General features: G+C 46.1%; 1 protein-coding gene across 1 annotated transcript; it reads right to left on the reverse strand.

Moving 5' to 3' along the window:
- Nucleotides 1–6097: 6097 nt before the first annotated feature.
- On the reverse strand, nt 6098–12128 carry IRX3 (iroquois homeobox 3). The gene is made up of 4 exons (XM_072632238.1): nt 8804–12128; nt 7453–8575; nt 7164–7230; nt 6098–6538 (listed from the first exon to the last, which is right to left on the reverse strand). Exons 1-4 carry the CDS (start codon nt 9119–9121, stop codon nt 6484–6486), a joined length of 1563 nt encoding a protein of 520 aa, XP_072488339.1. The 5' UTR covers nt 9122–12128; the 3' UTR covers nt 6098–6483.
- Between the last annotated feature and the right edge of the window lie 10596 nt (nt 12129–22724).

The following is a 22724-nucleotide window of genomic DNA, read 5'->3' on the forward strand; positions in this document are numbered from 1 at the left end:
GTAAGAGGTAAGAAATCCATGGGCTTGGTTCACACACAGCCTCTAGATTCTGTAGCACAATGATAAATAATGTACAAAGCTGAGAAAGTACAGCTCTGTTTATTCTGGGCCTCTTGCTTCTGAGATGTGAGGTAAAGAGAGCAAAACACTTATCCTGCTGAATTTGTGGGACTGACAACTCCCCAGGCATGGCAGGAACCTGAGACAGCTGGGCCAATCAGTTAGCCAAACATTCTCTTGCCTGCCAGTTATCGGCAGCTTCGCCTGCCTGGGCCGGTCCTGAGGGCCCTGGCACAGGGGCGACGTCATATACCCACACACTGAACACACACACACACACACACTTGTAGGTGTGTCTTTCCCTTTCTCTTGTTTTCTCTTTCCTCTCTCTTGGCCTTCAAAGTCTCATTTTAAAACCTATGTCAATATACATATAAACATATCTCAACATTTTTTTTAATTAAAAGAAAGCTGAAATCACACCTAGAAACTGCTTCCCATCCCTCCTATTCCTTTCCCTCCCCCAAAGATTGCTGGAGAAATAGAGGAACGAAAGGAAAAGGAGTGGGGGTAGAGGAAAAACCCAGTAGGCAAGGGAAGCTTTGCTTTGTCAGGGAGAAGAAAATAAAGAGAAATCAGTCTGGCTTCAAAGGGCGCATTTCCATAATTGCCCTGTAACTTGGGCAAAATAAATCTGAAGGGCCGAGAAAAGCGCAATCTCTCAGATGAGTGCACTACAAAGGCCCTAGAGGGCTCCAGTCCCACTTGTTAGTGGCCTAATGCAGTGAGAGAATTCAGTCCCCTCCACTCCTGGACAAAAGCCATGAAATCATCCGGCTTCCCATTCGGACTGGCTGGGGCTAGAGAATAAGACCTTACCCAGGCTTTGTCTTCCTCCTCCACCCTGACAAGTGTGACTCCACCCTCCTCTCTTCCCCCACCCCCACCCCCACCCAGTTGGATAAACAAACAAATAAACAAATCCAGAAAAGTTCCCGTGGATGGGAAACCAAACTACCCAAGAATTCTTTCAGAAAATCTTGGGAGCCTGTTTTCAACATTACAAACAAACCAGGGGAAATAGGCCACTACCAACTCCTGGCTTTGTTCGTCTCGTCCAGGTACCACCATGTTGGACCTCTCAGTATTAAGGCATTCCCATGGAGTCTGGCCCTGCTTCCAGACTGACTACAGAAGGGCCTGAACAGTTTCTCTTCTTGCTATCGAATTCACGGCAAGGTGAATTTAAATTTGCCTTTCTTTCCTAGCAAGAACATCATTCTGCTCCATCTCATTCAATCCTACAGGGCCAAGAGACTTAAAAGCATAAAGTACAACCACCCCAATACCCTTTCGATAAGGCTCCTGTGCCAACTTGGTGTGGTTGGTTTTCTGCGACAGTATACTAGAGCTTGGATCAGCACCTGTCCCACATTGTCTTCCCTTGGTTCTCCCTTCCTTCTTACCCTGCCTCCTCTGTTCCCCTCTGTTCCCTCCTTCCCACTCATTCCTGCTTGGCTCCCTCCCCTCTTCACCCCTCCCCAATAAGAGTAGCTTTTGTTCACTTCCTTAGTTGGGACAATTGGAATAGTCTTATAAAGGCCAGAGCTTTTCTCACAGAGTAAAGCGGCAGCATCAAAGCTAGGCCTGCCATACAATAGTGATGACTTTTTTTTTTTTAAACCAGACCAGGCTGATGCAGCTCCAGCCTGAGCATTCTGTCCACTGAAATGACAACCGCTCAGGGGTTGTGTATGTAGCATGCCACATTTTATGAGGTCCTTCTCTCTACTTTTTCACTTTCAGACCTACATATGAAAATCTTCTCTAACTCCTTTGATAGTTTCCCCTGGCCGACTGTTGATGGCTCCATTTCCCATTTGGAAGCAAAGGATTTGGAGGTACTCTTGTACCTAGACAGGGAATAATCCAACTGGGCTGCATTTATTTAGTCTCCAAGCCCCACTGAGACTGCTTCTATACTAGAAAAATGTCCTATTTTGTTCACTGTTTGATTTCTTGTTTTCCCAAAGTACTCAGGTTAACTGAAGCATCCAGGGTATAATTTGGTTTCACTGCTGGTCTAATCAAAGGAGCAGCAAGTCAGAGTTGGAAGGGACCTTCCGGATCACCTAATCCAATCCTCTTACTTTATAGGGGAGAAAACAGCGACTTAGAGTTACTTGTGTAAAGTCATGTTGGATTTTGGATGTGGGCCACATCTACACATTTCCAAGTATACAGATTTTTAAACATATGTGTTTTTACTGGGCAGTATGGTAGAGCAGAAAGGATGCCAAATTCATTTAGTACAGCCTGTTTCTGAATCCTAGCTCTAGGATTTACTAGTTGTATGATCTTGGATCAGTAACAATCACTCTCTGCTTCTGTTTTCCTCATCTATAAAATGGAGATAATAAAAGAAGCACTAATTACCTCACAGGGTTCCTCGTAAATTTCAAGGCATGATAAAGTATTATAAAGTTAATAATAACTCATGTCTCTCTATAAAACTACTTTGTTTTCCAGTTTTCATTGGGATGTTTGGCATTGTGTAGCTTTCTGGGCTAGGGAGTGAATTTCCAGATGCATGCAGTTCCAAATTGAATTCCTGACAGAATCTCCAAACACTTAAAATCCCAGTTCTAGGTGGTTAGGACAAGGGAAGTACTCAACGGTCCCTTTCATTTTTCCAGAATACCAACCAGTCTAAGATGAATGGTTCTCATGATCCTCCCGGGGTAGCTGTTCTGATGAAAGCTGACTGGCTTACGATGGAAAACTAAGTCTCAAGAAGGGGACGCTCAGTCCTGTTATTCCCCTGGTGAGATGCCTGCTTAATGATTATTCCCTCTCCCTTAGTCTCCTTTTACTGGGCCATGGGGCTAAGGGGCCATAATGATTGTAACCTTTCAACTTCTCCCTGGAGCTTTCTCTGGACTAAGAACTGCCTGACCCCTTTGGGTTTTCTCTCTGGCATGGGCAGGGGATTAGATTCTGCTTCCTTCCCAGTTCTCCTTGAAAATAAATTCAATTTTAACATGTTAATGTTCTTGTCCCAGAGGTGGCCAATCACTTAGGGAGATAATTTTATTCTCCTCTGGCTTCCCAGCCCTAGTGACATGCATCCCCTATTCTGTCTACTCCATGGAGATAATGAGGGAGGCAAGTGACACATACTCCTTCCCCTGACCTAATTGATTATCCCTATATACCTTAGTGTGCTTTGCATAACCAGCCCAGACAGCAGAGACCCCTTCCAGACAGAGTGATTGACATATTTTATTTCTAATTTAAGCTTAATCAGGACTAAGAATGATACCTGTCTTTTGTTGTTTTCCTTTCAAATTTTAGGGATCAACACCCAGGAATATCTTGAGCCAGTGAAGTCCTTAAGACCAGAGAAGGTTAAAAAAAAAATCAGTAAGAAAAAAAGGAGAGGCAAAGTGAGAAAGGCAAATGAACGGAAAAACCCAGTGAAATGGGTGTGATAAAATAAATTTACAACTAAATTGTGTTTTAAAAAAGAAGAAAAGAAACTATTTCATCAGGGCAGACTCCATTCTTTCTAGTTTACAAACCTCCTAGTCTGGAAACACACCAACTGTTCTAATGTTTATATCCATTAACTAAGCTTTTAGGTGTTTTACACCCCAACTCCCTACCAAATGGGGAAGGAACCTATCTTGTTAGAGGTCTGTATTTTTCATTGAATAATAAGCTCCAGGATAACTAATATAAACCGATAAGAAGTCTGGATCTTAAGTCCTGGATCCAAGTTACTTTTGGCTTTTCAACTCCTTTAAATGTCCCAAACAAACAAACCAACCTCTTTCCTCTGGCAATTTTAAACTTAGGTCCCAAACGTAGCTCTTTGGCTTCTGGGTCCTGGAAATTTCCTTTCCCTTTTGGGATCCTATTCTCATCTCAGCTTCTCACCCCTCTATCCTCTAAAATTGGAAATATGGTTTTTACATATCTGATATAGAGGAGTGGCCCATATTTCTATGGACCTAAATCTGAGAAACCTGGTCTGAAAGCCAGTAATTTAAATTGAAATTAGAACTATCTTTTCGGCAGCCTTTGGAACCAACCTGGACACCCAACAGGCCCCCTTCCCTCTTTTGTAATAATTTTATTTCTTTATTCCGCATCTACTCCTATACCCTGAGAGACTGCTTTCCCACTTTAGCATCTTTTTAGGTCCCTCCCACCTCCCCAGAATGGAAAAGGGCAGGCTGAGGAAGTAACCCCATAGCAAAAGCTCTGAGGTCTCTCACCCTGGTTCCTTCTCTCTACCCTAGGACTCAAGATTGGGTAGATGATGTGTGGAATATACCCCCTCTAGACCATCATAGTCCAAGCCCTAGTTTATCACCTAAAACTGACACCCATCGGAAAATTCGAAGGAAACAAGACCAGGGTTGGACCCGAGATTTTCCAGGGTGTAGCCCTAGCAGAAGCATATCAGGGGGACGCACAACTCTAGGTCTATAAAGAAACACGAAGCACCTTAGAGAAACCCCCAAAACACATACAGTAGACAAAAGGAAAAAGACAGCGAGAGGGCTCCAGGCAGAAACAGGCGGCTAGGCCCGATTTATTTTCCGTCTGGCATGGTGAGAAGACTCTCTGAAAAAGATAAGAAGAAAAAGCCTAGGCTCGTTCTTTTCCAAAATAAGAACAGTTCGCTACCCACCCCCCAATCCCCACTCGCCTTTTCGGGTTCCAGGCATCTGGCTGACAAAAGATGAAGGGTTTGCCTTATTCAACACTAGCAGAAGAAAACGATCGGATGGCGCGGAGCCCTGGACGAAAGAGACAGACTCGCTCTCTACACTCTCCCAAGTGGTTTCCCTGCCCTACAACCCAGCTTCTCCTTTTCTCCCCACGAGGGGTTCCCCCTTCTCCCACATTTTGTTAGGTACGGCCACACAACTCCGCTTTTCCCGTCGCTGTTGCACGTCTCTTCCCCTACCCGCACCCCCTACGCACACCCGAATGCCTCGCTCGCTGGGTTAAGGCTCTCCCCGGCGCGTCTCCAGTCCAGTGCCCTCTGCGCCAGAGGGTGAACATTACTCATGAAAACGAAGCCGTTCGACCTCTCGGGTTCGGAAACAACTTCCAAAACAGCCCCAGTGACCCGGCTAATTTGCACACACCCTGGTTTGGGAGTGAATTCCTCAGGTCAGTGTAAACCCAATTTCTGGCTGCTCAAAGTTTTCTGTACCGAAAATAGAAGTGCCAAAAGAATATAGTTCTCCCCGCCTGATGCCCTCCCCCACAGGCAGGGGTAGTTGGGACTATCTCGGTTTCTGCCCTTAACTCAAAGAAGGTGAAGACGAAAGGAAGAAGTCGGGGAGACCAAGACCGGGCGAGGCACTCAGGCCGGCAGAAGGGCAAGAAGACGCAGCAAGAGGGCGTTTTTGTCCTGTAGGGGGAGCTCCTGCCCCAAAATTGCCCAGCTTCCTCCCCCAGCCCCCCAGTCCATCCCGGCTCTACACACTGTTTCCCGGCTCAGTCACCCCTCAGATCCCTCTTAAGTCGCCACTCCCAGCACTGTGAACCTTAGCTTCAGGGGAATGGTCCAACAAGGGGACACAAGTAAAGAAATTGCAAAGAAATACCCCCACCCCTCTTCCCTTTCATATAGAGACAACACACACACACACACACACACACACACACACACACACACACACACACACACACACACACACACACACACACACAGAGCTTTCCTTTCATTCATTCCCCCTCCCTCCATCTTTATCACCTTGAGACCCTACCCAGATGGATGCCCTACAGATACAACTACATCCTGAACGAACCTCTTGCCCAAGTTTTCTAGATCTTCTAGGTCACTGCTACAGTGTCCCCTGCCTCTATCTCCATAGTTTTCTTGCGTTTCTGTTTCCCTGTATCTCTCCTTCATTGTCTTCTTCAGTTGTTCTTTTCTCCTCTTTTGACCCATCTCTAGCTTTCCCCGAATCTCTCGAGTTTCTTGGTTTAAATCTTATCTCTCTTCTCTCACACGGTTTCAGGGCTCAAAAACATCCAGAAAAACAAATTCGTCCTAGGACCGGACAGGCACAGGTATAGTCAAAGTGGCACCAGCTCATTTATTTAGCCAAAAATAGATAACTTTGTTGTACAATTTGGTTCACACATATGTACATTTTTTTTACTGTATATACAAAAAAAAATCGACACACCTAATTCTCACTGGACTCCCCGCCCCCCCTCCCCCAATAACCTTACAAACTCAGCTAATCTCGAGGAGAGCACAGAAGCGGCCTGGGTTGAGGGGGCAAAGAGGAGAGGGGTGGGATGGTTGCTTTTTTTCCTCTTTTTTGTTTAGTTTTGTGTTTAGTTTTTCATACATGGACATGCTTACAAGTCATAACTATACAGAGCGATGTTTTTTGTTGTTTTTTTTTTTTTACAATCATTACAACAAAATTTAAAAAACGTAAGGGGGAACTAAGATGATGAGAGCGCCGATAAAACCAGGGCCGCGTCCAGATGGTTCTGGGGCCTGGAAGAAAGAGAGAGAGATAGCACAAGGAGGCATGATTAAGTGGGCCTGGAATGGAAAGCCCCGGCCCGCTCTCAGGAGAGGAGAAGATTCAAATTTAAAAAGCTCTATGTAGTAATTTATTTATGTATGTATATATTACATATACATCGACCCGGAACCATAACGAAAAAAAAATGTTCCTTAGGTCATGGGCTGAAGCCAAACCCTGGGCCCAGTGACCAAGCCCGAGGCCCAGTGGCCTTCCATCGTCCCTCGTGGCCCTCCATTCGGGGAACCGGAAGGAAAGAGAGGCGTTGCTCAGTTGGAGTACCCGCTTTCCCGAACTGGGCAAGAAAGAAGTCCCGGCCCGGTGCCCGCAGCGCTTTTGGTTCCCCAGGCTGCTTAAACAGCGTCTCAAAAATCTAATGACTTTAGTTAGGTGTAAGAGAGACAGGGCTAGGGGAGAGGAAAAGGGTTAGATCTGGTTCTTTGGCAGTCAAATGCACGTTTCCCGATGGAAGTGGCTCGAAGTTGCATGCCCCTCCTCCAAAAAAGCTTCCTGTGGTTCCTTTTCTCTTTCCCCTGGGTGTATGTGTCACAGTACTCCTACTGCCCTCCCCCTTCTCCCAGTAGGGTCTCTTACCGCCTGGGCACGGGCTGGAAAGCTGTCTTTAGTAACTTTTTCTCTACTTCCAAGGCACTAGAGCGATCTAGAAGGGAAGAAAAAACGGCCTTTTAGATCTGTGTGGTAGGGACGTGAGGAGCCTGAGCTAAGGTGCTGATCCGGGCCTGCGTCCCACTTCCCCCCACCCCAGCTAAGGGATCTGCTCAAGGGTTCAAGACTCCCATTCCAGGGTGGTATCCTTACAAAAACCCTCAGTTTCCTCCCTTAGCCTGCCCCCTGCCACTCTTTTCCGGCGTTCAATAATCACCTGTTCCGCCTTCGGGCTCCGCAGGCCGGGCGAAGGCAGCGGCAGCAGAGGGACCTGGAGGGCCCGGTAGCCCCAGCAGATGCGGGGGACCCGAACCGAGCAGGGAGAGAGGGTGCGGGCGGGGGGCGGGAGGTGGGCCTGGGAATGGCCTGTTGGTCCACGGGGGAAACTTGCCCAGAGGCCCGGTGACTAGTCTGTGAGCCGCGGCGGCGGCGGCTGCTGCGGCAGCGGGGGCTAACTGCAGGGCTTGTGGTGGTGCGGCTGCTGCTCCCGGGGGAGAGCCCCCGGCGCCAGACGGAGAGCGGCGCGGGTTGTCCGGACTAGTGGCAGTCTCCGCCAGAGACCAGATTTTGGGTTTCTGCAATGTGGAAGGCGGAGCTGGGGCCGGAACGCAAGGATCCAAGCCAGTTGGAGGAGAGGGAGTAGACGGGGGCACTGGACCCGCAGGCGGTGGAGCCGGGGCTAAGGATAGGACCGGAGGCGGTCTCTCCTCGAAGCCCTCTGAGCCGTCCTCCGAGTCGCTATTCTTAGCGTCCGAAATGGTCCCCAGACTGAGGTCCGCATCTCGCCGGGCTGCGGTGACCAAAGACAACTCGGATCCTGAGACTGCTCCGTCTAAATTCTCCAGGTCTATCTCCTCGTCCTCCTCCTCCTCGCCCAGTCCCTCGCCCCCCGCGTCCTCCTCCTCCCCACCTAAGTCTTCCTCCTCTAGTTCCAGGTCTCGTTTGCTATCTTCTTCGTCCTCTTCCTCGTCTTCCTCTCTTTCACTGCCGTATGCGTTGCCCTCCTCGTCCGTGCGACTTCGGGGTGCCCAGGTCATCTTGTTTTCCTTCTTGAGGCGTCTCCGAGCATTGGCGAACCAGGTGGAGACCTGGGTGAGGGTCATCTTGGTAATGATGGCCAACATGATCTTCTCGCCTTTGGTGGGGTACGGGTTCTTGCGGTGCTCATTGAGCCAGGCCTTCAGCGTACTAGTGCTCTCCCGAGTCGCGTTTTTAGGACGGGACGGATCACCGAATTGGTACTGGCCGTAGGGGTAGAAGGCTGCATGGGGGTGCGGGAAGGCGGCGGCTGCGGCAGGATGCTGCACTCCTGGGCTCTCCTTTAACTCATACTGCGCACCCTGTGCAAACACGAAGGAGGGGACACGCGCGGAGGGTGCAGGGGTGAGACACCTTCTGCGGTCCTAGTCTGTATACCCTTTCCCATTCCCATGTGCCCTGGTATACCCGTGCACTTCTGGATCCTCAGCCCCCGCACCCACAGTACCCAGCAATCTGCTAAAGCCACACAACACCCCCATTCCCGACTCCGACCTCTGGGTCCCGTCGGCTCCCCCGGCTGCGCTTACCAGCTGCGGGAAGATGGGCAGTTCGGCTGTGTATGGCAGAAAAGCGCCGTAGCCCTGGGCTGCAGCGGCGGCTGCAGCGGCGGCTGCATAGGGCGCTCCGACTCCGTACATAGAGGAGAGCACATTGGACAGAGTCCCGGAGGCTGCCAGCTCTGTGGCCCCGGCGCCCGGGCCGCTCCGGGCCCCTCCACTGGCTCCTCCGCCCGCCCCGCCAGTGCCTCCACCGCCACCAGCGCCGCTGCCGCCGCCTCCAGCCCCAGGACGTTCTGGAGGGTAGAGAGGGCGGATGTACTGGTATCCGAGCTGAGGGAAAGACATGGTGTAGCCCGGGCCCGGGGCGGGGGAGGGCGGACGGAGCGGGGGGCCGGCCCCCGGGGCCGCCCTGCTCAGCGCCGCCCGCGGGCTCCCGCAGGCATCGGGGGCTGGGGGCTTCGGGCGCGGGAACTGACTCCCGCGCTGCGCTGCCCTGCGCTGCGCTCCTTTCCGCGCTCCCCTATTGATCTGCTCCGCGGCGGCGGCGGCGGCGGCGGCGGCAGCAGCGGCTCAGAGCCAGGTCAGGTCCTAACAGATTGGCGGAGATTACCGGGGCTCCCGGCGTTGATTGACATTTCTACTTTGCCGCAAGCCCCTCCTCTCCAGCTCTCCTTTCCCCCCTCAGTTCTCCACCCTGTCTCCTCTCCTCTCTCAATATCTCCGATTTCTCTTTTTCCAGTTCCTCTCTCCCCAATCCTTCTTCCCCTCCTCGTCCTTACTTCCTCTGCACCCTCTTTTTCTTCTTTATGCTCTCTCTCTCTGTCTCTTTCTCTCTCTGTCTCTCTCTGTCTCTCTCTCTGTCTCTGTCTCTCCCACTTTGCTACTGCTCTTTGGCTGATACTCCCCTCCTCTTCTCAGGGTTTGTGGTCACTAAGGGTGTTGTGTGTATGCCGTGTGTGTGTGTCCCTCACTCTTCCCCCTCCCTCTCCCTTCCCCAAATCTCTGGCCTGACGTCTCGCTCGCTTATTCGACTTTCTTTCCTGTCTCCTTTCCGAGATCGCCAATCCCGGGTGCGCGTTACAGTAGGGTGAGCCCTGCCCCGTGCGGATGTACCGCGGGGGGCAAGAGTCCTTCTCCCGCCCCTTCGCTGAAGAACATAGAGATGTGATTGGGAGGGGGTGGGGACGAGGGCAAGCAAACGTTTATGCTGGTGAGTATATGGGGAGTTTAATAAATAAGTGTGCAATGAGCTCCTGACTTCCCTCCCGTATTCTCACCTACCCCGGGGTTGGAGCAAAGGTTACTGTATAAATGGGAAAACATCCCAGTTTGATGGATTTTTAGTAGAGTGGTTGTTTGGGCGCTGTGAGGATGAGACTGGTATCATGGAGGGTTATTTCTCTCTGTCCCTTTTCCAGCCAGGGCCTCCTCTCAGCACCTTCACCTCCACCCCCACCCCAGTGCAGTATTTCGGGCCAGGAATGAATTCGAAAGGGGATAAGAGGGAGGGTAGTAATTTCGTCCTAATCTGGGCTTCAAAGAGCCGCAATTCGCCTAGTCACTTCAAAAGGAGAGGCCGAGCCAAATTAAACTGCTGATTTGGGGCGGGAGCACTGTCCCGCCTCCACCTCCCCCGCCGGGGCGGGGCAAACCCGCTGGAGAGCTGCCCCTAAATTACCCTCATTAACGCCTTTGTAACCGAGTGCGAATCTCTAATTAGAAAATTAACGCTGCTTCTTGCCCCCCACCCCCCAGGACCGCTGGGCCTAGGCTCCTAGGGGTTGGAGGCGATTGGCGCTTGGGAGGAGAGAGGCCTTCAGGAGGTGGTGTCCTGGGAAGCCCTGAATACCTGGCCCGACAGGCTGAGACAAAGGTTTGGGGTGTGAAGGAAGGGACCCTTTTGTGGGCCGACGAAGAGTCTTGGAATAACATCTGTGGAAGTTCTAAAGTTAGTATTTTCCTTTTGGTCTATTCTCTTCATTTCGATCCCCAGCGCTCTCGCGGTTCTCTCGCTTAGCATTTTTCTCTCCTATTTCTCCATGACCCGCACTAACCCATCTTGGACTATTCCGAATTCAGAGAGACCGAGATTTCGATTACATTTCTTGGAATTGTATTTCTTCAGAAATGAAATCTCTGTGCCCCTTCCCCCTGGTTCTTGATTCCCGCAGATTAGAGCATAACCAAACCCTGGGATTAAAATTCCCGGAATCGGGTTAGGGAAATCCGAAGGAACGTCGCTAATCTCATTAAACTCCTCTCTATAGCGCCGCTAGCAATTCTGGGACTTGATACTTTTTTAATTCCGGGCAGGGAGAGAGAGCATCTAATCTTTATTCCTCCACTTTCACTCCCGATCCCTTTCAGTAAATGAGGAGGCGGAAACTTGGCCGCCACTTTCCTGATTGGGCTATTGATTTCTAATTCCACCAGAGCTCCGGTTCTTTCGTGGTGTCCATCTGTCTGACGGATCCTGGTTCCCGGCCCCAGCCCCTAGTGACAAAGACCTCAGTTACAGGATAAGGAATTTCGCACAGGACAGAGGGTGGTACCCAACACAGAGAGTGTGGCACTTACTGTCTGTCCCACTGACCATGTCTCTCTGTCTCTCAATCCGTGGCTGTCTTGGTCCCTGTACATTTTCAGTGGCATTTGATTGTTAAGAGTACAGAAATTCTGGGGAATCAACAGTACAAAAGCAATGACCAGGCAGACAGAAGAGGGTTAGGTAGAGGCGGAGGCGTGAGGAGATTTTAGGATCTGGAGCCTCGGGCTTTGGTCCTCGGGTCAGGATATTTCCGGCCCCAGAGCCACCTCGAGTGTCGAGTTGTCTCCTTGATGATCGAGCACACTCCACAGCGCACTCCGGCGCCCGATTTCGTTTCCGGCTAAACTTCCAGCAGTGGGATAGAAAGCACGGCCTGGAAACGGTTGAAGCCCTGGACGAAGAAGACCCAGCATTGAGACCTGGCCCCAATATCACCTTCTGGAGATCAAACACAGTGACTTGGACCAGATCTTTTCTCCCATTAACACTGCCACATCAGAACAGGAGCCTCAATTGTGTTAAATTACCGTATTTAAACAAAAACAAGAGCCTCGGTCTCTTGGTCACCTCAGGGTGAGATTCGGGGACTAAGAGCTTGAACTAGGAGCCTGAATTACGCACCTTAACATTCAATTCCACATTGTGAGGAGGGGAAGAAAGAATACAACTCTGATAGATTCTCCTGCATCGATCCTTCATTGATCTGTCGGCGCTGCAAATGAGAGAGAGGAAGGTGGGGGACGGCGCGGGGGCAGGGAGGATAGAAAAACTAGATCCTGAAACATCCACTCCTCCCCTCAATACATTCTTTCCCAACCGGCTACTCAAAGACTGCCCAGAGCGCTGGGAAGTAAGAACTATCGTTCTCTCACCTCCCTTCTTCCTCATCACCTTCCCTCTCTCTTGCCCCCAGCCATGACTGATCAGACTCCAATCCACACCTCAGTGAGAGTGGGCTTCTTCTTGCAAAGCGAAATGGGAGGCTATGAGGAGTCCCAGGAGGCAACTTCTCTCTGAGGCCTGACAAGATTCCCCTTTTCTTTTCCCTCCCCTAGGACAGCTACTGACACCCATTCTGGAAGCAGTAGAGTCACTATGTGCTTAGCTCCTGGAGAGACTAGATGTTCATCTGGCAGTGGAGGGGGAAAAGAGCATCTCTGAAATACAACTGCAGTGGCGTGAATATTATGGTGGATACCTATGGTCCATCCAACGTTGGTGGTGTGCACTCAAAAGTTCGAGTTTATGACTAGATTAATTTTGGGGATAGATTGTCTCCAAGAGTAATCTCTGTATCTGGAGCAGGTCCAGAGAGAAAAGAACACACGTGGGGGGGGGCGGGGTTAGAGGCTACAAGACTGTCATATCTAAGCATATAGACGCGTACATTAGGTATACACACACTTGTGTGAGAGTGTGTAAATGTATATTAGGAGACAAAAAGAATAAAAAACAGACTATACAGGCATACCACCCTTGGCCAGTGGGGTTTGCTCAGTCACCTTTCCCTTCCCTCATCGGCTTTCAGGCCCAGAGACTAAGCTGGCCTCAGCCTTCTCAGCCCTGGGAGTTTCCAGAACCCACGGTCCTTCTGTTCTCCCATCCCCACCCCTCCCACTCTGACACTCTGCTTCTTCAGGAACTCAAAGTGCCTGTCCCAGCAGCTGATTTCAACTCCCTACTTTAACGAGCCCTCCTCACTGTGTCTGCATGTCTCGGGAGAGCAAAGCCCCTAAGCAGGCTGTGACTTGGGAGCAGCAGCGGGATGGAGCAGGCGGGCCTACCGTGGCCGCCTACTCTTCCAGCTGTCCAGTGGGCCCGGCGCGGCCTGACTGGAGCTCCCGGTGCTCCCGAAAGCCGACAGGAGCGCTACATTGCTTCCCCCGTGGTCGGGTTACAGGTTAATGAAATGCTCATTCTGCTCAGTCATTTGTTTTGTTTTCCTGCAAAGTTCTGATAAGTAGCTAACCAACGAAGCTTGTAATTACAATCTTACAGAAACCGGGCCGATCTGTATATAAATCTCGCCATCCAATTACAAGATGTAATAATTTTGCACTCAAGCTGGTAATGAGGTCTAATACTTGTGCATGCGATAATCCCCTCTGGATGCCGGCTTGATCAGATGTTGGCTTTGTAATTAGACGGGCAGAAAATCATTATTTCATGTTCAAATAGAAAATGAGGTTGGTGGGAAGTTAATTTCTCTCCGCTCTGTGAAGCGTAGACAAGAATTTAATGATTTAATTACAGTTGTAAGCTCTTTCCATGAGACTTAAATTGAGCTGAGAATATTTTTTCCTCCTCACTCCTCTCTTCTCCTCTCCTATCTTTTCCTCTCCTCTCCTCTTCTCTCCTCGGTCAGAATGGGGACATTCTGAGCTGCACCTAGCCAGCGTTCGAAACTATGCCCGGTTCTCAACCCTGAATAGGGTTGTTTTTTTTTTTAACCAGATTTTTGAATTTCCAATGGAGTGACTCTAGAGGTGACGGGAAACCTCCGGACTACAGTGACTGGGGCGTGTGTCCTCAGTGGAGAGTCCACCAAAAGAATTATTCTAATTAGGAGAGAAACAAACTTGACTTGTGAGGATAGCATTGGCGTTTGGATGGGTTGTTTTGGAAATACAGTTAAATCTTTCCTAACCAACAACTTTGTCTTCCTCGAAGTTTAAGGATCCTGCCGAGGCCGGCTGGATAACCCACTGGGACTTTGGAGTCGGAGAGCACTCATTTCCTTCTTACCCACCCTCTCTCAGACTCTTGAAGAATCCCGCACACAGTCCTGCCCCCTCACACCAGTCAGACGGCCCCGTCCTGTCACATTCCGTGACAGTCAGATAATATCGCGTCCCGGAGAAGATGCCTGGATTTAAAAAATGTCACTCAACATGACTGATATTTTTTTCGTTTGCATTTCAGAATCCCCTTATTTTCCACCTGACTTTAGACTTTAAGACATTCTTTCTCTCCCCCCCCCCGTTCCCAACACTTTCATTCTCTTATTCGTCGTCCACTCATTATCTCTGTTGCTCTCTGTCTTTGTGTCTTGATTTCTCTGTGTCTCTTCGTCTATCTGTATCTCTTTATCATTCTCCCTCCCACCACCTCTATTTTCCCCCATCTTGCCCCCTTCTCCTTTGCCCTCTCTCCCTCCATCTCTGGGAGATGAATATGTTGGCTTATTGGACAGTAAGAGGCCAGTATGTGGATGACATGGGGTCGGCCATTATTCAGCATTTTATTCATGCATATTTAGGAGATGGTAATGAGGGCTTTTGCATTGTTGCATGAAAATGGTCAATTCCCGGCAGTTTTGATGCAAAGGAAGTGAAACACACGAGATAGCTCGGTGTCCAGTCGCAGCTGGGATGGCAGATGATTTGCCTTCACTTAGCAGCACTCTTTGCCTCCCAGCCAGCTCCGGGGGTGATAAGGTGAACTCGTCCCATACGTACTCTTTAAAGACGATGGTTTTTGTGTGTCTTCCCCCCACCCCTGGCTCTTTGTGTCCGCTGGTCTCGGCTTCTCAACAATAGCTCAGAATGGGCTTGTTTCTTCCTTTTTTCTCATTAATGTCTCGTTAAAGGAACACCCGCCAAGTTCTCAAATGGTTACATTTAGATACTCCCTACAATCTCCTCTCCCTCCCCCTTCTTCTCCCAAAATGTTTAGAGCCCCTATGATTGAGCGGTACCAGGAAATTAGCGCCTGACAACGCCGCCTAATAGCAATAAATTGTTTGCTATTTCAAGTGACAAGCCAGTGGATCAAACACAGCCGCATTGTGTACTGAACAACCCTCTCTCCTCGTTAATCTTGGGAGACGGGTTTTTATTTTTCAGAGCCGTGGCTTGTCTGGGTGACTGTTCAGCTGATTCGCCCAGCAGCACAGCCTCAGTGCCTCGACGTCTCTCATCCTCGAGTTTAATTAGGGAATAATGCTGACAGCCTAGCCAGTACTCAGTGGAGAGATACAGGCCAAGTTTGGGTGTCCGAAGTTGAGAAGTAGGCTGTCTCATCAGGAATATCACCTAAGCTCCTTAACAGGTATGAGCTGAGCTTTCTGGGGAGGCAAAGGCTAAAAAATTAAAAAGAAGGAAAAAAAGAAGACGATCTTGCTTGCTTCTCAGATTGGAAGCTGAACATAAGAGTAATTTTCCTATGAGAACTGCCTTGATTAAAAAAAAACTATATGCACAATTAAATTCTGGCTCCTGGAGACACTTAGCTTATTCAGAATTGTACAGGGAGGTTGCTTAATCTGTGGATCCCCAGAGAACTGCCTGGAAGTTAAACATTTTAACTCAGCCTCTAATTCCTTTTTCTTCACTTTAAGGGTAGTCACTTTTAAGGGTAGCCATGCACAGGGCTATACAAGAAAAATGTCAACAAAACAAAACAAAACAAAACCAACCCCTGAACTTTGCTGTAATTTTCCAGGCTTCAGAGGTGCCATGTTTAGCATAAAGGACTGGTGCATGTGAAAAATCACCTTTAAAACCTGCTGTCATCGGACTGATGGAGTAACATTAGTGACAGTTCAGGAGTGGGGAGAAGGTTGAGTGCCTCGCTTCTTAGCTGCTGTGAGAGCTACTGACAGAAGCAAAATGGGGAATGAGTTGATAGGATTTTTCTCTACTTGATCCTGAAGCTTAATGCAAATAACTAGAATGGAGCCAGGAGAAGTGGCTGTGTAGATATAGATCAGGTGCAGATTATTATCAGTAAGAAGTGAAGGAGAAGGGTTTGGAAAAGATGCTTGTTTGCATTTAAATATAATTTTCTTTGACTACACATTGAATTTTTATAGCCTTTTAAAATATTCACCAGGATTTTAAGTCTGAATTGGGAGAAGGGTAGAGGGAGATTTTGGTGATGTGTGTTCACATAGGTCTGTAAGATAGGAGTTTCTAAAACTTTTAGCTCTGCACAAAAAGAACAGAAAGCTACTTTGCACTATCAGCTATAAAAATGGGATATTTGTGCTGATGTTTCCACTACTTTCCAGATTCAGAGAAAATGGAAGAAACATGTAGGTAGAAACTGTAAATACCTCATTCACTTCCTCTTCTCTCTCCATGACTCCTATTTTGCTAAGTAGCTCTTTTCCAGTGTTGTATTCCTTGACTTTCAAGGTTTTTTCAGAAGTCCTAAGAATAGCTGAATTGCTTTGTCTCTGCCCCTTTGGAATACTGGATAGGAGATGTATTTGAGGTCCTCATCAAGACTTTTAGAAAGAGGATGGCAAAGCTGATCCCAAAGAAGGAGTCAATGAGTAATTCTGTATAGCACATCTCTCTCTCCACCACTTTGCCCATTCAATTGCCACACAACTAAGGTGATGATCACTGGGATATCACCTAGTGAATGTCAACCAAGTCAGCTTCCAGATTATTTCATTATCAGACTGGAAATAAAGGATTAGACGAAATGATCCTTAAACTTCCAACCTGATCTAAATCTCATGATCCTGTGCTATTACTGTATGATTTGACTGAATCTGTTAAACCATATTTCTTTAACTGTTAGCACATAGATTCATGGGGCTGGGTTGGGGAAGCCAATAAATATTGGGTTATAGCTCCTTTACTTCTGCAAGTGGAAGGCAACGCTTGAAGATTAGTAATTGGCAGCCAAACGAGGATTTATGCAGTATATAATAACAGTTTCAAAGATTTTAGAACTGGAAGGGACTTTAGAGATTATATCATTCAAGTACCTCTTATTTTACAGGTGAGTAAACTGAGGCCATAGAAGTTGGGACTGGTAGACAATGGCACAGCTTGTATTTGAACCCAGGTCCTCTGGCTCCAAATATAATGTCTTTCCTCATAGGATCACAGAATCATCTATCAAGAGTTGAAAGAGATACCAGATGTTATCTAGTTCAACCTCTTCCATTTACAAATGAGGGAACTGAGGTGCGAGGGGTTAAGTGACTTGCCCTAGATCACCCAGATAATTACTCTCTAAGGCAATATTTGAACCCAGGTCCTGTGACTCTAGAGTCAATGCTATTTCATTTTATAAATTACATTTTTTGAAGAACAAAACTTTGTTTTCTTTCCTTAATACTTCTGTCTCTACACTGGGGAAAAAAACCCTTGTAACAAATATATGTAGTCAAGCAAAGCAACTTCCCATATTGGTGATATTTTATATGCATGCACACATATGCATCCACATATGTGTGTGTATATATATATATATATACATATATATATACTATATGCATATTTGTAAATATATGTGTATATGTATATCTATCCTTCTCCATGCTGAGTCTATCATCTTTCTGTCAGGAAAAGGAGATAGCATGCTTTATCATTGGTCTTCTAGAATTATGGTTGGTCATTTCTCTTTTAAAAATATTTTTATTCATTTCATTAAGTATTTCCCAATTACATTAAAATTTTAATATTCTTTTTTTAAAATATTAAATTCCAAATTCACTCCATTCCTTCCACCCCTCCCCCACTCCCTGAGAAGGCAAGTTGGATGGTCATTTGGTTAAGTTATTTAAGTTTTTTAAGTTATTTGTTTTTATGATGATGTTAACTACATAAATTGTTCTCCTGATTCACTCTGCTTCAGTTCATGCAAATTTTTCCAGTTTTTTTTTCCAGAAGTCATCCATTTCACCATTTTTTTAATAGTATAATGATGTCAGTGGTCTTTCTTCTCAAGCACTCTGCTACCTGTGCGTAGTGCTAGAGTTTACATTCTTATAGCACTTTTTAAGCTTTGCAAAGTGCTCTACACATATGATCTCAGTGAATCTTTGCAAAAAATATCATCCCCAATTTATAAATCAGGAACTAAGTTCAGAAAAGTTTTGTGACTTGCCAATGGCTACATACCTAGCAGATGTTCCCTGCTCTTTCTGCCTATGTCCAGCATATTTCCTACTAAATGAAACTGCCTCAGGTAAAGATAGAAGTAAAAAAAAAAAACAAAGCTTCTCGGATCGTCTCTGTTCATATTCATTTTAATTGGCACCCTTATTGGCCCTGGGAAGAATGACCACATACTATCCGTCTCATAGATAAAACCTTCCCAAAATTTTCCAATATACACTCCATGCTAAAGGACTCTTATGAGGGAAGCATTCCCCATTGTTGGCCTTGGAGTCACAACCCTAAGCTACCTATATGACTACACTTCTTAGTAGCCTGAAATATCAAATTCTTATGAAGATATATCTATATATCTATATCTATCTATCTATCTATCTATCTATCTATCTATCTATCTATCTATCTGTCTATCTATCTATCACCTCCTCTTACACTAAAATCCAAAGTACTGTCCAGGATATTTTGTTGTACTGAAATTTTTTTGGAATGGGCTCTTGCTTAACCTAAACTATCTTTAAATCCTCAGAAATCTTTTTGTTATACGAGGACTTTCTTTGTCTCAGATTGTGTTTCAACATGATGTCCCTGCCTGAACCCCATCTAATAGCTTCTGTTGTTATAATTTTGTTGTTGATATCGGAAATGAGAAACTTCTGCCTCTCAGGTCAGTCCTAGGAAAAAAGTCCCAACCTAATTGGAAATTTTAACTGAGCTGGAGTTTGCATGTCATACAAGTGAGAAGTTTTCAAACCATATGAGACATGTGGCATTAAAAAAGTTGCCTGGATGATCTACAAGGGATGGGGTCATTTATCCCCATACTCTTTTCCACAATTGTGGCCCCTATGCTGTATGCACATGGTTCCACCAGGCTCAGTCCTGGGGAATCTCGACTCTAATGAGAAGGGGTTAGGCTTCCTTTTCTCATGCTACTTGATTCTTTAAAACTCGAATCTGACACCCACAGGACAATTATTCAAAGCTTAGGTTTGGGGATTATACCTAGGACTCCCCAAAGTGGGGAGTAAAAAAAGGTACTCAACGTACATTATGAATCAGTTATGGGACTCGTATTTTATTCCTACATACAAAACCAATGACAAACATAAAAGAGTTATAACACACATTGACTGATCTACTTAAAGGAGTTAACTTATAGCTACCATTCCAATATAATGACAGGTTGATATTTCAGCCTCATCAGGACATTAATCAAGTTGCAGGATTACCAGTTAGGCATTTTACATTTCACTTTGCCTTCTTGATGTATCCCTCAAAGTCCATGCCATTCCAGGAATTTGGTCTCCTCCAATAAAAAGAGGAGAGTGGAGAAACCGACAGTTTCTTTCAGTGTATCTACAGGATCCCTAGATCTCTCAAATGCATAAAATTACCTCCAAACTTGGACACAGTCACCTAAAGTTTGATGCTAGGTCACCTATTCAGGAAAGGAAGCACACAGAAGCAAAAATAAAGACAGGTACAAATATTCAAAGAATAGAGCTCCTTCTTATAGATGTGATATGAAAATCCTTATGCCTGGATGGAAAAGGGCCAATCCATCCCTCAGTCCTCACTGGATGTCTTGATAAGATGCCACTGGAGGATTAAAGGTGGGGGGAAGGAGGGGGAGAGAGTTAGAAGTTGTAGCTTCTTTTTTATTATTTTTTAAAAATATATTTTATTTTCAAGTCAGAACAAAATAAACATTTCCACAACACAGTACAATAAAGAAGATGGCTGTACATGAACCTACCACATACAACTTACTATTTCCTCCAGATGGCTGTGGTGTATGGTTTTAATGGTGTCTCTTCTTTTTAAAGGTCCACTGAGTCATTGATTCCTTGGCTTAGCAGCCAATGAAGAGGTCACATGCACAATCATTTAAAAGTACCACTGTCCTTCAGCACATAGTGACCACATGCCTGGAAACAACCAGAGAATTTTACATTCAAGTCAGTACTAGGAAGGGCTACTCTGAGCATGCTACACAGGATGTCCTTCATTACAGGTGGCAGCTATTTCTGAAGTCCTACTAGAAGGCCACCTTGAATTCTCAAAGCTCATGTCAATGGAACATAACTCTAGTGGCTACTCCTGGTCACCCAAGCCTACAACTGTGTTGTCATCTGGACTCTTCACTAGACCTTACCCCACATATGTAGTCTATTGTAAAGTCTGCTTATTTCTACCTTCACAACATCTTTTATACATTCCCTTCTCTCTCTTCACAGAGCCACCACTTTGGTATAGGTCCTCATCACTGTTTACCTGGAGCATTGCAAGAGCCTTCTGGCAGGTGTCCCTACCTCAAATCTCTCGTCATTCCAATCCAGCCCTCACTCGGTTGCCCAAGTAGTTTTTTTTTTTTTAAAGCACAAATCTACCTATGCCTTGCCTCTACTCGATAAACTCCAGGGGCTCCCTGTTACCTCTAGGATCAAATACTTCCTGACTTCTCTGACCTTTAAGACTCAGCTCCATCTCACCTTCTGCAAGACTTTTCCTGATCTCCCCTCTTCTCATTCTTTCTTCTTCAGTACCTTCCCCTGGAGACTGCCTATGAGATTTATACTGTGAATATCTTGGATGTACAATTATTTGCTTGTTTTCTCCCCATTTGGATATGAGCTCCTTCAAGTTAAGGCACTGTGTTTTTGCCTTTCTTTGCATCTATAGTGCTTAGCAAAGTGACTTATAGTAATTGTTTAATAAATGCTTACTGACTGAAAGGTTCTACCAAGGTAGTCATCTAGGGCAGTGAATGCCTGTATATCTGTCATCCAAGGACCAAGCTAAGTTTGAAGAAACTCATTATCAAATGATGGATTACTAGAATTTTTTATTCTAAACTATATAGCAGTTCACAAAAACACCAAGTTATAATCTACATTTGTAGAAGGAATGGAGAAAATCCTGTGTCCCTGAAGAATTAAAATATACATATAAATAAAGTGGATAATCATAAAATCATGCAATTCTAGAAATAGAAGAGGCCATAGAAAGTATCTGTTCCAACCCCTTTATTTTACAAATGATGAAACAGAGACCCAGAGAGAAGAAGTGACTTATTTAAGGTCACACAGCTAAAAAGTATCAGAAATAAGATTTTAACCCAAGTCTTCTAACTCCAAGGTCTATATTGGCACATGATGTGGGCCCAGTTAGAATTGAAATGTTTCCCAGAACAACTTCCTTCCCAACACTATATATGACCACACTTTGAAACACTGGCCTTCCTCACTGGTTGTCTTAAATGTCTTGTCTGATGATTAGGCTCACAATAAAAATATTTTGAAAAATTAAATGAGATTATAAATGTGAAATCTCTTAAAGAAAAAAGAAACATTGGTTAGTGGAAAGATATTGGATGTCAGGAGACTCAAGTAGGCAGAAGGTAGATTCCAGACCTAGGATCAGAGCCATCTGCAATGCTCCATGGAAAATGTGAGCTTCAACTATTTATAAATCACCCACTATTACCCTTATGACTTTTTCTCTGTCTCTTAGTATCTCTGTAATAGTCAATCACTGTCCCTTAAGGACAACATGATCACCGTCTCTCATCTCCCATTTTCTTATCTCCTTCATCCTTACTATTCCATCTATGAACCACTTTAGCCTGGTGAATTCTTATTCCATAGTGAACAGACCCTTTCATCCTGGACCTCTTTCTCTCTTACTCCTTTTTACTAGCCTTCACTAAGACCTTCCCTCCCCTATCTGACACCTCAAACTCCAGGATAGGAACCTCCTCTCTAGTACTGACCATATCTTCTCTCACACTCAGGGGATACTTGTCTATGTGACTTAGAGACTGGTTCTCTATCCAGTATGTCACATTGCCTCTCTTTGACACATGTACTTACACACATCACTTTATGGTTTTTAAAGCATTTTGGCATTATGACATTTATAACTTTGCATCAATCTCATGAATAGAACTAGCAAGTATTATTATCCCCATTGTAAACATGAGGAAACTGAGGGCCAGAAAGGTTGTGACTTGTCCAAAATTACCTAGCTAAGTAATGGCAAAGCCAGAACTCAGTTTAGGCTGCTGACCTACTTTCTTGCTTGATTTCAGTACCTACAGGAAGACACACACACACACACACATGCGCTTGCACACACACGTGCACACACACACACACACACACACACACACACACACACACACACACACACACCAACAGATCTCTAGATCTCTACTGGTCCTATGTCTAACACTTGACTGCACTGATCCCTGAAGCCCTGAGGTTGGCCTGTTTGCCCCTTATTTTTTTTTATCAGCCTTTCTTATGGATCTGATTTACTTCCTGTCAGTAATTTAAGTTCTGAACAATTCATCTCTTGCCCTAAATTGACTCCCTATCCAGAGCCCTTGCACTAACTCTTTCTCCTGGCTTCCACAGAGAAGCATCTTTTTGGAGATTATTCCTCACCTAGAGAGAGAGAGTTGGAATACCCCTTGCTCCCCACTTTACTTTAACTTTCAGCACTCAGTAGCCTTTCTTACTTTGAGATCTATTCATTA

This window comes from Notamacropus eugenii, chromosome 1 (assembly GCF_028372415.1).
Source record: "Notamacropus eugenii isolate mMacEug1 chromosome 1, mMacEug1.pri_v2, whole genome shotgun sequence".
In the NCBI taxonomy this organism is placed as follows: Eukaryota; Metazoa; Chordata; class Mammalia; order Diprotodontia; family Macropodidae; genus Notamacropus; species Notamacropus eugenii.

What these genes read in the sequence shown, in the direction of transcription:
- IRX3 (XM_072632238.1), bottom strand. Translation starts at nt 9,121, where the DNA reads ATGTCTTTCCCTCAGCTCGGATACCAGTACATCCGCCCTCTCTACCCT. An exon ending in TGCCCATCTTCCCGCAGCTG is followed by an intron (nt 8,576 to 8,803) that starts GTAAGCGCAGCC and finishes GTGTTTGCACAG; the next exon opens with GGTGCGCAGTATGAGTTAAA. An exon ending in TTCCAGCCCGTGCCCAGGCG is followed by an intron (nt 6,539 to 7,163) that starts GTAAGAGACCCT and finishes TCTTTCTTCCAG; the next exon opens with GCCCCAGAACCATCTGGACG.